Source organism: Lithobates pipiens, unplaced genomic scaffold (assembly GCF_037356315.1).
Source record: "Lithobates pipiens isolate NorthernLeopardFrog02 unplaced genomic scaffold, aLitPip1_a1.2 Scaffold_19, whole genome shotgun sequence".
NCBI lineage: Eukaryota > Metazoa > Chordata > Amphibia > Anura > Ranidae > Lithobates > Lithobates pipiens.
Genome location: NW_027507764.1, coordinates 408,549,988 through 408,564,310, shown reverse-complemented (window position 1 = coordinate 408,564,310; position 14,323 = coordinate 408,549,988). Strand labels below are relative to the sequence as shown.

General features: G+C 39.6%; 1 protein-coding gene across 10 annotated transcripts in view; it reads left to right on the top strand.

The window, feature by feature from the left end:
* Window positions 1–14,323, top strand: part of PTPRM (protein tyrosine phosphatase receptor type M) — a 982,826-nt gene that overhangs the window by 489,747 nt on the left and 478,756 nt on the right. For all 10 annotated transcript variants that reach the window (XM_077492471.1, XM_077492470.1, XM_077492475.1 and 7 more), the window contains exons 10-11: window positions 4,890–5,091; window positions 6,697–6,799. In XM_077492471.1, the coding sequence (XP_077348597.1) occupies window positions 4,890–5,091; window positions 6,697–6,799 (305 nt within the window). The remainder of the gene's footprint in view (window positions 1–4,889; window positions 5,092–6,696; window positions 6,800–14,323) is intronic.

Sequence of the window (14,323 nt, the reverse complement as noted above, 5' to 3'; positions counted from 1 at the left end):
GCCACTGACCAAAAGCACATATACAGATAAGCAGTTGTGACTTTGCTCTGACTTCACATGCTGTGTGTCTGTTTTGGGTCAGTGATTCAGAAGATCAGCATTAGCCAGACAACTAACATTGTCTAATGCAAACTAGAACTGTTAGTCTCTCTATTTCTTTCAACACAGATTTTCATATTGTTAACCATAGTGATGAGTGCAGCTGCATGGTAGTAGTGCCCCAAAGGATGTTCCACTGTAGGCATTAAATATAGTGAAGAAGAAAATACCTAGATTTAAAAAATTGGATTTTGCTTGCATTTTTTGCAGACACCAGAGTTTATATAAAGAGCTAAGAACAGTGAGTGAAGAGGAAAAAAAATCCATACTTTTTTTCGCCTGTCAATCACACTCATGACAATTGGTGAAAATTCAAAGTCCCAGACATTTTTTGCCAAGTCAAAGTTGTCAATTTTTTGACAGTCATAAAGACAACAAAAGGTTACTCAAATATATATATTTTTTTGTCCATCAACATACATGTAATTTTCCTAAAAATTGCACTGGGACTTGTATATCAGATTCTTCAGCTCAGCTTCCAAAGGTAGAATCTTCTTTAACTGCAGAAGAGGATAAGTAGTAGGAAAATCTGAGTCTCTGTACTGCATTCATTTGCATCAGCCACCCGGTTCCATCTCTACAATGTGCAGTAATTAAATGGACAGACAGGAGCTGATTGATTTGTTTTGATGGTTCCATTTGTAGTTATGCACCAATTATATTCAATGAAAGATAAGAAGCAAATATCGCTCACAGACATAATTGCCAGTAAGCTTCTATGCTTGGAAAACTAACAAATTCTTCATCTTTTAAAAACAAGATGCTCAAATAAAATGTAAAAACTCTTAATACTTGCAGTAAATTCTAGGATTAATCTTAATTGACATATGAATATCACAATGAAAAACTTTACAAAGAATAACACTTTTTCCCAGTTGCACAAAATAATGACTGAAAAATGTATTAGTCGATCATCAAATGCTGCCATTTTACTATACTTTTTTAATTTGACTTTATACTGTTACATTTCAAAAAAAAAAAAAAAAAGACATTTGGTTGTTAAGTCTCAGCACATGCGGTCCCAAACACTTGATAGTATAAATGTTCCAGGTCAGTGACTGACTAGTGAAGAATGGGTTAACAATGCTGGGGCACTCATCAAGTCAGAAATGGCAAGTCCCCTATTACTGTCTTTTTTTATTTTCTTGAAAATACATTTTTTATTTAGTTTTATACAATACATGTTATAACAAGCCACACATTGTGGGCAACAACCGTTCACAAACTTACCGGTACAGAAAACAGTACAACATAAAAGGTATCACATAAACTTGTGATGAATCCCCCCCTAATTTTGCCCAGATAGGTACACAAACATTCTTGCCTCTAGCCAGAGGCAGTTTACCATAACACAAGGATACAGTTCCGCGACTTCCCATATGATCTAGCAAATATCCTCCATGGAGTGGTGACATTCTCCTCCCCCCGCCCCCTACTGACATGGTTCAATTAAGGAGAGTTGACCATCCCCAAATATGCAGTGCGCCAGTTCTTTGACCACTCACTAATTTCTAGCCCTTCAAGACAATCTCCTCTCCGAGTTACTATGCCTACCAAGGATCCTGAGCTGTGTTCTAGTGTGATTAATCTGATGGCGTGTCCATGAAAGCCATCCACCCCCTCCAAACTTTCTCAAATTTGTTCAGTGCCCCTCTGCGTAGCCTTGCAAAAGGGTACTGCTGTGTTGACCAATGTTTTCCAAGACACCAAAGTCGGTGACACAGAGCTCTTCCATGAAAGGATAGTGTGCTTCCATATTACTATCTTGATTTACTCTTTTTAAGGGGAAATTGTATTATTTTTAATGCATGAAAAGAGATCACGTTGATTAAAAAAAAAAACAGTCATGTGTCTTAAAGCGTCTGCAAGGGCCATTTTTGTTTTTTAATAAAATAATAAACATGTTATACTCATCAGCTCTACGTAATGGTATTGCACAGAGCATCCGCAAAACTATTCTTCTGGGGCCCCTTCGCTGGCTCAGGTTGTGTGCACCCATTGACACACACAGCACAGCTTGGCCCTGCCCCCCACTCACAGGATATGACTGACAGCAGCAGGAGCCAACAACTCCCACTGTTCTCAGCCAAGCTTGTGAGAGCGGCAAGAGAGGAGAAAAGACCAGCAAATGGGTACAGTGCTGCATCGATACAGGACAGGAAGTGTATTAAGGTAAAAAAGCATTTTACCTTTAGAACCACTTGTATACCCCAAATCCCTGTTTCCAAGCATAGTTTATAATTAACTATCTACATCGAAGCAGCTCTTTCAGCATTTTGGAAACAACAGACTGTTATGCTGGCTCATGTTAATTTTTTCATTTTCAAGGACTGTTAACCTGGCAAAACATGGTTGGGTTTGTTTATTCAGTCAGCATGCTGTGTGGATGTGGGAATACACTGATCAGTGTTACAGTCGATTAGCTGCATCTGCTGATCAAAGCTAAATTTTCTAACAAGCCCTATCATAAGAAGGCAATTATTATATCAACCTCTCATGAACAGGAATGGCCACAGATGGGTCGAAACTCATCTGGTTGTGTGCAGGGCCCACTTTCCCTGCACGTGAGGGTACCTCTTCCTGTGTGCATGCTCATCAATGCCCGGGACCAGGCAGGAGAGTGAAAGTCAACATTATGCACGTTGTACAGTAGTTAAAGAGGGACTACATTGTATCTGAGCACAACAAACCAAAAATGCTATTTAATTCACGTTTCATATACAAAGCAAACTTCCTTGTCCATCCATGTTTCTATGTTTTATTTGCTGAGAAAGCACTTAGAAAAACACCCCCTAACATTTCTGTCCATGGCCATCTTGATTAAGGGCTGATGATTCATGTAGCAGTTACTTCCTGGAATCCATCTGCTTTAGCTCAGGCATGCAGTGAGAAGGGTGTGCTTAGCTGAGAAAAAAAAACTTCCTCCCCCTTCTGAAGACTTCTGAGTTCTGTTTTGTTTTTTTATTACCCATCTTTCTCTGGAGTTTAGATTTATTTTCCACCAAGTTCCTATTTAGTTGAGAAGCAAACACTGATAATTTCCCAAATATGCTAATAACGTTAATCATATAATTTCCTAAGCATGTACTTTCATAATCTGCCTCATTAAAATGCACTTATTGTTTCCCCAAAATGTACAGACTAAGCAGAAAAAAAATTTTTTGGCCAAATATCAGCAGCTAAGCCCTCACCTCCATTTGTGACCACTCCCTTGGCTTTTGGTATATATTTGCTCTCCTGCAGAAAGCAGCTATGAACAAATATCTCAGGTGCTGAAATGGGGTTCCCATTCAGGCTGCTGTAATTAACATACTGCTTTTATCTTCTCTGTGCTGCATACGAGGCAAAATGGCAGCACCCAACTGGGTATCAACTGAGACTTGAGCTGAGTTTATGTTCATTGATTATGCACAGGTAATATGCTTAAAAGCTAAATAGTATATATTTGGCTTTAAGTAAACAATGGAAAAGCCAAGGATTTCTTTAAAGTGTTTGTTAACTGAAAAAAATATTGATCCTGTTTCTTTAAAACATGTTGTACATCACAGTGTTTGTAATGTGTAATTTGGCCCCATGTATCATCTGAAATACTTGACCTTGACCTTGATCCTGCCAGTTTCTGCCCTCCCCTCTGTATGCTGACCACGATAATCAGGGCTGTTGAGCCCTGACACCATTGTCGGCGTACGTGCCTCCATCAGCTGCAACCCTACTCTCTGTGTCTGTGTCTCCTCTGTCCCCCTCCCCTCCCTGTTTGTCAGCTACCTGATCCTCCCCTCCTGCTCTAAAAAAACTGTGTTTTTCTTCTATAGTCCCTTCTATTATATAATATTAAGCTCCCCAGTAGATGGCATTTTTAAAATGATGCGGTATAATAGCTTACTTCAGAGTGCCATTTGGCACTCACGTGACTGCCCTCCAGTCTCCTCCCCTCCTCTCCTCATCTCAGCTGACATTAGTGAAGGTTTTCCAGCACCACCCCCTGCAGCTATCAGATTGGGACAGGAGACCGGCGGGCAGTCAGCTAAACGCTGAAAGGCGCTCTGAAGTAAGCTATTGTTCCACATATTTTTTTAAATGACATCCAATGGGGAGCTTAGTGTTATATACCAGAGGGAACTATAGAAGAACATTTTTGACCTTAACAAACACTTTAAGTACCAGGCCATACATCCACAGGGCTCAGGGGGAGTACATTTATGCCTATTTTAGCATTCAAAGAAATCACAGGAGGTAATAAAGTGGTTGTTTAACCCTAGCACTGAGTGAGTTAATCCTTTTTTGTCAGTGTTTGGTAAAGCTGTTCTAATATTCTATAACGAAAGAGCAATCCAAGGTTCTTGCAACAACAGTGAAGGTTAAACTGCATTTTGATTGCTTTATGCTCTCAAGAAGAAGGTACCTTGAAAAATGATATCAGTAATCATGAATAACATAATCTTTTAAGGCAATCTAATTATTGAAGCAGGCATAGGAATGTTGTCTATATGTTTGGAATGTAAAGGCAAACAACTTAAAGGTATTATGCTAAGCTAGAACCCATCTTCTACATTTGTAATTCATCTGCCGCTAAGTCCTTGTATCTATAAAAGTAATAGCTCGTAACAGTTTTGGCTGAGTTCCTTCATTGGATTCAGGTTTTGAAGAGTCTGGAGGAATATGATCTGTTATCATAAAACGTCTGACGGTGCATACATCAGAAGGGTTTATCGGATAAAAATGTAATCTGACTCTGCCAATAGAAGTCTTTCCATTGAGTTTCCATTAATTCTGCTCACTTCTTTTCACAGATCTCCTACAAGGCAGTCAGTTCCTTTGACCCTGAAATAGATTTATCCAATCAAAGTGGACGTATTCTAAAACAAGGAAATGAAACACACTATCTGTTCTTTGGACTGTATCCTGGGACAACCTATTCTTTTACAATACGGGCCAGCACAGCGAAAGGATTTGGTCCACCTATTACGAGTCAGTTTACAACCAAAATCTCAGGTATTGCTTTGTGGGAATAATTTTTCTGTTCGATGTGTCAGCTCTTCATCAAAATTTTCCTCGTGAACCTAAGCCAACTCTAGGGTGTCCGCTCCAGCATCTGTGTCCCCCAGTCGGTTTTTTCCACTGAGGGTGCAGGTCAGGCTAGGAGTCTGCTCTGATTGCATGTAATCCGGAGAAATAAGAGAAAAAAATCTCAGCCACTGCACATCATACAAGCCCAGTGTGTAATAGGTGATAACAGCCTCCGCGTAACACTATCCAGGCCACGCCCCCAACATTGTTTTCCCTACCCACAGGGCTTAGTAATGGAGGTCTATGACTAAGCCCTGTGGGTGGGGTGAAGCATTTTGGGTGCATGGCCTGGATGGAGTTAGGTTGAGGCTGTTATAACCTATCGCAATCTGGGCTTTTATGGTGTATGGTGGCTGAGATTTTTCCTGAAGATTTTCCTTGTGAACAATGTTCTATGCACAGTAACATAATGGTTGCTGGCAGAAGTGTTATCTGTTTTTCAACAGAAATACAAAGGCAATGTTATATATTTTTTTAAAGGTGGAAATGTTATATTTTATCACTTTTTACTAACTTGGCAGCAGCTGCTGAGAAGCAACAGGCTGCTCCATTGCTACTCAGAGCCTGCTTCAAGTTCTAACTCCATGACAAGCCTTCAATACTAGTTCTAATAATGAAGTCACTGGTCCATCCAAGTTTTACTCTATGTGGAGCCCTAATGAAGAGTAGTGGTGTTGCTCCCGAATTGCAATGGCTGTTTATACATTGTGTACCAACAAGTAAAATGACCTTAGACTCTTGCAGCCAGATTTGGTCTGGTGCTCCTTTGCGTATTGCTGTGTTTTGAAATATGCTTGGTGTGTGACTGTGCTCAGCCTTTTAATAATGATCCAGACTTTGAAATAACTCGTTCTTTTATGCCTGACGTATACTGTTTGGCATGTTGTATGATAGGAAGATGTGGAGTTATTGAATACGGCAATACAAAGAGCAATACTAATGTGCAAACTGCAGTAACTCATGACTAATAGGTAAAATCCCCTTTAAACTGCCTCTAATAAAGTGAATTGTGAAAGATTGCTGTTGGCTATTGCATTTTGCACATAATTCTTGCTCTTTGGAGTGCCTTATTGAATAAACCCTTATGTCTGTAAATATGAATTCTTAACTATATCTGCACTCACAGTGAATATCAATAAATATAACCGCTTCATGCATTGAACTTTTGTCTAACTTTGGGTTTCCAACATTGTCTAGTATACAGTAGCTGATACCACATATGCTGCTCAATTACCACCTGAACACTCAGAAACTGAATATAGCAGACAAGTTTGATGTAAGACATGACTATCCACTTATCCATGAAACAAAGTGTTTGTAGAAGTACAGCAGAAACACGTATGGTGCTAATGTCATATCAGCATAAACACACGGGACACCTTTGTCAATACATTTCACATAGTCAGTGCGGTTTATCAAACACTGTCAGCATGTTGCAGGGTCCTCTGGGTACATGCACAGCGTGTAGATGTTCAGGCAGCGGAAAAGGTTTTTTTTTTTTTTTGGTTAATTTCTGTTTGTATTTCTCAGCCCCCTCCATGCCAGCGTATGAACTGGAAACACCTTTGAATCAGACTGACAGCACATTGACAGTTCTGCTGAAGCCGGCTCAGAGCAGAGGAGCTCCTGTCAGGTATGAAAGGAGGGGGAGAATTCCTTTAAAAAAATAAATAAATTAAATTGATAATTTTTTTTTAAATATGTTTCTGGGGATTACTTTTCACGCAGTATACACTGTGTAAATCCATGTCTGTATTAGGGCTAATTAAATTAAATAACAGAAGAAAGGAAGGCACTTTGATGAGTGTCTGAGTATTGTTTAAAGCATTTGATCCAGATGCAAGTGGCTTATTCTTTGAAGAAGGAGAACAAAGCCGGCGTGTGGGTGGCTTATTCGTTCCTGCGATGTAATTACTTGCTGCTATCAGCAAAATTCATGGCTACAGTATATTCCCAGCCTAAACTGATTTACTTTCACCTTTCGGTAGTTACCTGTGTAAGCAGGCTGTTTCCGATGCCGTGTCCAAGTGTCACAATAAAGCAGCAGGTATTTTTTCTAATGAAGGACCATTTCCGAAAGCCACTTGGGTTTTAAAAGCAGTCAAACAATCTATTCCTGGGTTTAGGAGGTGGTTTTGGAATCCAAACAAAGTTCTGCAGTGTGCTCATTAGCATTAAAAATGACATACTTTAACTGTTACGGTTGTATAAAAGTTTATTTTTGCTGTAAAAGCATAAAATCAATGCTTTTTCTGTTTTGAAGCTATACAGGAGGACAAAGCAGAGGCAAAGCAGTGGAGGTTAGCCCCCAGAATACATATGCCTGATTCTCTGGCACCTATCCATGAAAACCATACAGTATATACTCACTGTTGCTCCATACAGTATAGACTCACTGTTGCTCCATACAGTATATACTCACCGTTACTCCATACAGTATATGCTCACTGTTGCTCCATACAGTATATACTCACTGTTGATCCATACATTATATACTCATTGTTGCTCCGTACAGTATAGACTCACTGTTGCTCCATACAGTACAGACTCACTGTTGCTCCATACAGTATATACTCACTGTTGCTACATACATTATATACTCATTGTTGCTCCGTACAGTATAGACTAACTGTTGCTCCATACAGTACAGACTCACTGTTGCTCTATACATTATATACTCATTGTTGCTCCGTACAGTATAGACTTACTGTTGCTCCATATAGTATAGACTCACTGTTGCTTCATACAGTATATATTCACTGTTACTCCATACAGTATATGTTCACTGTTGCTCCATACATTATATACTCACTGTTGCTCCATACATTATATACTCACTGTTGTTCCATACAGTACAGACTCACTGTTGCTCCATACAGTACAGCCTCACTGTTGCTCCATACAGTACAGACTCACTGTTGCTCCATACAGTATATACTCACTGTTGCTCCATACATTATATACTCATTGTTGCTCCATACAGTATAGACTTACTGTTGCTCCATATACAGTGGTGTGAAAAAGTGTCTGCCCCCTTCCTCATTTCCTGTTCCTTTGCATGTGTGTCACACTTAAGTGTTTCGGAACATCAAACCAATTTAAACAATAGTCAAGGACAACACAAGTAAACACAAAATGCAATTTGTAAATGAAGGTGTTTATTATTAAAGGTGAAAAAAAATCCAAACCATCATGGCCCTGTGTGAAAAAGTGATTGCCCCCCTTGTTAAAACATACTATAACTGTGGTTGTCCACACCTGAGTTCAATTTCTCTAGCCACACCCAGGCCTGATTATTGCCACACCTGTTCACAATCAAGGCATCACTTAAATAGGAGCTGCTTGATACAGTAAGGTCCACCAGAAGATCCTTAAAAGCTACACATCATGCCGAGACCCAAAGAAATTCAGGAACAATTGAGAAAGAAAGTAATTGAGATCTATCAGTCTGGAAAGGGTTATAAAGCCATTTCCAAAGCTTTGGGAATCCAGCGAACCACAGTGAGAGCTATTATCCACAAATGGCGAAGACATGGAACAGTGGTGAACCTTCCCAGGAGTGGCCGGCCGCCCAAAATTACCCCAAGAGCGCAGCGACGACTCATCCAAGAGGTCACAAAAGACCCCACAACAACGTCCAAGGAACTGCAGGCCTCACTTGCCTCAGTTAAGGTCAGCGTTCATGCCTCCACCATCAGGAAAAGACTGGGCAAAAATGGCCTGCATGGCAGAGTTCCAAGGAGAAAACCACTGCTGAGCAAAAAGAACATCAAAGCTCGTCTCAATTTCTCCACAACACATCTTGATGATCCCCAAGACTTTTGGGACAACATTCTGTGGACCGATGAGACAAAAGTGGAACTCTTTGGAAGGTGTGTGTCCAAGTATATCTGGTGTAGAAGGAACACTGCATTTCATAAAAAGAACATTATACCAACAGTAAAATATGGTGGTGGTAGTGTGATGGTCTGGGGCTGTTTTGCTGCTTCAGGACCTGGAAGACTTGCCGTGATAAAAGGAACTATGAATTCTGATGTCTACCAAGAGATCCTGAAGGAGAATGTCTGACCATCTGTTCGTGTACTCAAGCTGAAACGAACTTGGGTTCTGCAGCAGGACAATGATCCTAAACACACCAGCAAGTCCACCACCGAATGGCTGAAGAAAAACAAAATGAAGACTTTGGAGTGGCCTAGCCAAAGTCCTGACCTAAATACTATTGAGATGTTGTGGTATGACCTTAAAAAGGCTGTTCATGCTCGAAAACCCTCTAATGTAACTGAATTAGGACAATTCTGCAAAGATGAATGGGCCAAAATTCCTCCAGGACGCTGTAAAAGCCTCATTGCACGTTATCGCAAACGCTTGGTTGCAGTTGTTGCTGCTAAGGGTGGCCCAACCAGTTATTAGGTTTAGGGGGCAATCACTTTTTCACACAGGGCCATGATGGTTTGGATTTTTTTTTCACCTTTAATAATAAACACCTTCATTTACAAATTGCATTTTGTGTTTACTTGTGTTGTCCTTGACTATTGTTTAAATTGGTTTGATGTTCCGAAACACTTAAGTGTGACAAACATGCAAAGGAATAGGAAATGAGGAAGGGGGCAAACACTTTTTCACACCACTGTAGTATAGACTCACTGTTGCTCCATACAGTATATACTCACTGTTAGTCCATACAGTATATGCTCACTGTTGCTCCATACATTATATACTCACTGTTGCTCCATACATTATATACTCACTGTTGTTTCGCACAGTATATACTCACTGTTGCGCCATGCATTATATACTCACTGTTGTTCCGCACAGTATATACTCACTGTTGCGCCATACATTATATACTCACTGTTGCTCCGTACAGTATAGACTCACTGTTGCTCCATACATTATATACTCACTGTTACTCCATACATTATATACTCACTGTTGTTCCATACAGTATAGACTCACTGTTGCTCCTTACAGTACAGACTCACTGTTGCTCCATACAGTATATACTCACTGTTGCTGCGCACAGTATATGCTCACTGTTGCTCCATACAGTATATACACACTGTTGCTCCATACATTATATACTCATTGTTGCTCCGTACAGTATAGACTCACTGTTGTTCCATACAGTACAGACTCACTGTTGCTCCATACAGTACAGACTCACTGTTGCTCCATACAGTATATACTCACTGTTGCTCCATACATTATATACTCATTGTTGCTCCGTACAGTATAGACTTACTGTTGTTCCATACAGTATATACTCACTGTTACTCCATACAGTATATGCTCACTGTTGCTCCATACATTATATACTCACTGTTGCTCCATACATTATATACTCAGTGTTGTTCCGCACAGTATATACTCACTGTTGCACCATACATTATATACTCACTGTTGTTCCGTACAGTATAGACTCGCTGTTGCTCCATACATTATATACTCACTGTTGCTCCATACAGTATATACTCACTGTTGTTCCATACATTATATACTCACTGTTGCTCCATACATTATATACTCACTGTTGCTCCATGTGGACTATTACAGTTCAGGGGCTCCAGGGTATCACCCTGGGGCCACTGTTGATAGTTTCTCTAAAGGTTTAAGTAATCATAGATAAAATTATAGCATTACTATAGATTCTGTGGTTGCGAACTGCAGCTGCCCTATTTATAGCTTGGCTAGTTGAAGAGTAACTCCACTTTTTTGATAAAAAAAAACATTCCCCTCTGGGTGATCTATTTACATTTCAGAGATTTTGATAAACTTTGTTGCAAATTCCTACCTTTTGTTATTCTGAAAAAATAGCTGTTTGCTTCCATGTGGAAAGTGAATGTGGATGGGAATTACTTTAATTAGTGATCAGCTGCTGCACTTTCAGGGTTCTAATGAAGAAAATGTCAGGGACTGAATCCCTTTAAACATGATTAACCCTTTTGGGAGTAGCTCACCAAAACTGAAATGTTTGTTGCAGAGCATATGCGGATGCCCAAAATCTGTTCTGTATTCTAGTGCAGACTTCTGGGAAAATCAGTGAGCCAATCACACAAGTAGGATATGATATTTGTGGGTGGCTTTCTGTATACATCTGTGTACAGAACACCTCCAGGTTGCCATATTGCATTTTACAAAACATTACACTACTGCAGATTGAAAAGCAAAGGCCACTTTTAATAATGTTATATTTATATATATGGCTTGTTGCAATTGTATATGCTATTTTTTAAATTGGAATATGTTTGTGAAAGTGGAGTTAACCTTGAAAACCAAAATTCTCTCAGGAATCTTTTGATTTCTGTGTCCCTTTTGGGAGGATTTGCTCTCACATCCTGTCCTATCAACCTCATAGGAAAAGAAGGTAATTGCCCCCAGAATCACCCCAACGGCAGAAATTTTAACCCTTCAATCTGTTAGAAAAAAAAATTCAAAAATTGTCCTTGATTTCCTGGTGGAGAGATTCCCTTTACTTCTGTTTTGAACATTGGTGGGCAAGATGGCTTGTACAATATTAAAAAGACCTTACTGATGGAATTAACTGAAAGAATATTCTGTGCTACCCCTAGTAACCATTTGACTTCTTCCTTTAACCACTTCAGCCCCTGAATAATTTACCCCCTTCCTGACCAGAGCATTTTTTTGCTATACGGCGCTGCATCACTTTAACTGACAATTGCGCGGTCGTGCAACGTTTTGCTATAATAAATGTCCCCAAAAAAATATAAAAAAAACACATTTCTTTCTCAGTTTAGGCCAATATCTATTCTTCTATATATTTTTGGTAAAAAAGATCGCAATAAGTGTATCTTGATTGGTTTGCCCAAAAGTTATAGCGTCTATAAAATAGGGGATAAATGTATGACATTTTTATTATTTTTTTTTATTAGTAATGGCGGCGATCTGCGATTTTTATATCATGACTGCGACATTATGGCAGACACTTTTGACACTTTCTTGGGACCATTGTCATGTATACAGCGATCGGTGCTGTAAAAAATGCACTAATTACTTTATAAATGACACTGGGGGCGATCAAGGGGTTAAATGTGTTCCCTCAGTGTGTTCTGTAGGGGAGGATGGGCTCACTAGGACATGACAGAGATCACTGCTCCCGATGACAGGGAGTAGTAGATCCCTGTCATGTCACTAGGCAGAACAGAGAAATGCCTTGTTTTCATAGACATCGCCCTGTTCTGCCTATTCTTGTCATGATTGCGGGCCACCGGCGGACATTGAGTCTGCGGGACCCTGCGATGACGGTGGGACGTACAGGTACGCCCATTTGCCCACCCGTGCCATTCTGCCAATGTACGTCATCATGCAGAGGTCAGCAAGTGGTTAAGGTTGCTGTTCTGGCTATAGCAGAAATGTAGCAACATTTTTATAGGGGTGTTTGTTCTTTCTCTGATTGGAGCAAGAATGGCCATTTTTTTTATATGCTTTATTTTCTTGTATTTATTTATATAACTAATTATATAATTTACACAAGCTAAAAGTGAGATGTAGTGTTTAAAATCATCTGCACTCAAGTGTTTTGGTTTTGGGCGCATATTGATATGTTACACCTGTGCTTGATGTTACTATCTTGCAACTGAACTCCTTAAATCCCCTTTCACACTGAAGGCAGTTTTCAGGTGTTTTAGCGCTAGAAATAGCGCCTGTAAAGTGCCTGAAAACCACCTCCCATGTCACCCCAATGTGAAAGCCCGAGTACTTTCACACTGGAGTGGTGCTCTTGTGGGACAGTCCTGCAAGCGACATCTTTGGGGCCCCTGCCCATTGGAATGCTGAGCTGCACTTCGGAAGCGCTGCAACACGGGCGGTTTTAACAATTTCTTTGGACACTAGTGGGGGTTAAAAGCTCCCCGCTAGCCACCGAAAAGCGCAGCTAAAAAGATGGTAAAGCGTCACTAAAACCAGTGGCACCTTACCACTAACATGGCCATGGCTACAGTGTCAAAGTAGCCTAACCATCAATTTGTTCTACATTGTGGACAATCCACTAGATAAGGGGTCTCCAACTGGTGGCCCTCCAGCTGTTGCAAAACTACAAATCCCATCAGGCATTGCAAGGTTGACAGTTACAAACATGACTCCCACAGGCAGAGGCATGATGGGACTTGTAGTTTCACAACAGCTGGAGGGCTGCCAGTTTGAGACCCCTGCACTAAAGGAACCTGAGATCACTGCCTGTGATAGCGTTTGCATTGGGAGGAATGAGGGGATTTTGTTAGTGATATTTTTCAAAAGCAAACACTGCGAGGTGTACAAATCTATCATGTACATTAGCTTCAAGCACTCATTTAAAGTGATAAATACATTTTTGGCAACGTGCTTTTGTGCTATTGATAAACCTGGGATAAATGTGTACTGCTTATATAAATGTATATAGCCTCACTATATGGCTACACATTTATTATAACTTAAGCCTGGTACATATTTGTCATTCAAGCTGTTGCTTGAAGAAGAAAAAACTGTGTTTACCCAACTTTCACCTATTGCTCTTATTCAATGGCTTTAGATACTGTAGTATAATAATATTATGGTCTGGCATATGAAGGATATTGCTAACCTTGAAATACAATTCTATATAGTGTGGACGCAGAGTAATTTCCATGCTGTCAGAAATGTATTGATATGAGACTAAGGTCCCATAAGAGTATTTTCAATGATATGCCTGCATCAAGTCAATCTTCCATAGTCTTGAAAACAGCAATACATTGGGAAACTCATCTTTTATTTTTCATTTTATCACACACTATTTAATCATGTAATATTATCTACTATTACAAGTTTACTTTGTAATTCAGAGAAGGCCTGCATTGTGTCTCATTGTTGTTTCATGGGATCAAGATTAAAGTCTATATCGTAAAATTGCATTTCCTGCTTCTGTAATACTAAATCTTTGTCTATTGAATCTCACATTTCTGTATAATCGTGGATCTAGACAGGAAATCAAACCCTTTCTAGCTAAAGTATCTTTTATAAACTCATTCTGCTTCCTTCATGCAAGAAAAAATTAAATGAGATGCAAAATAAAAAAATACATTATCAACTAGAAGATAATTTTAATCTCTTGTTATGTTGCCTTTGTTCATTTTTACATATGTTTCCATAAATGCATTCAGTAGCAGGTAAGTATTTTCATTAGTTT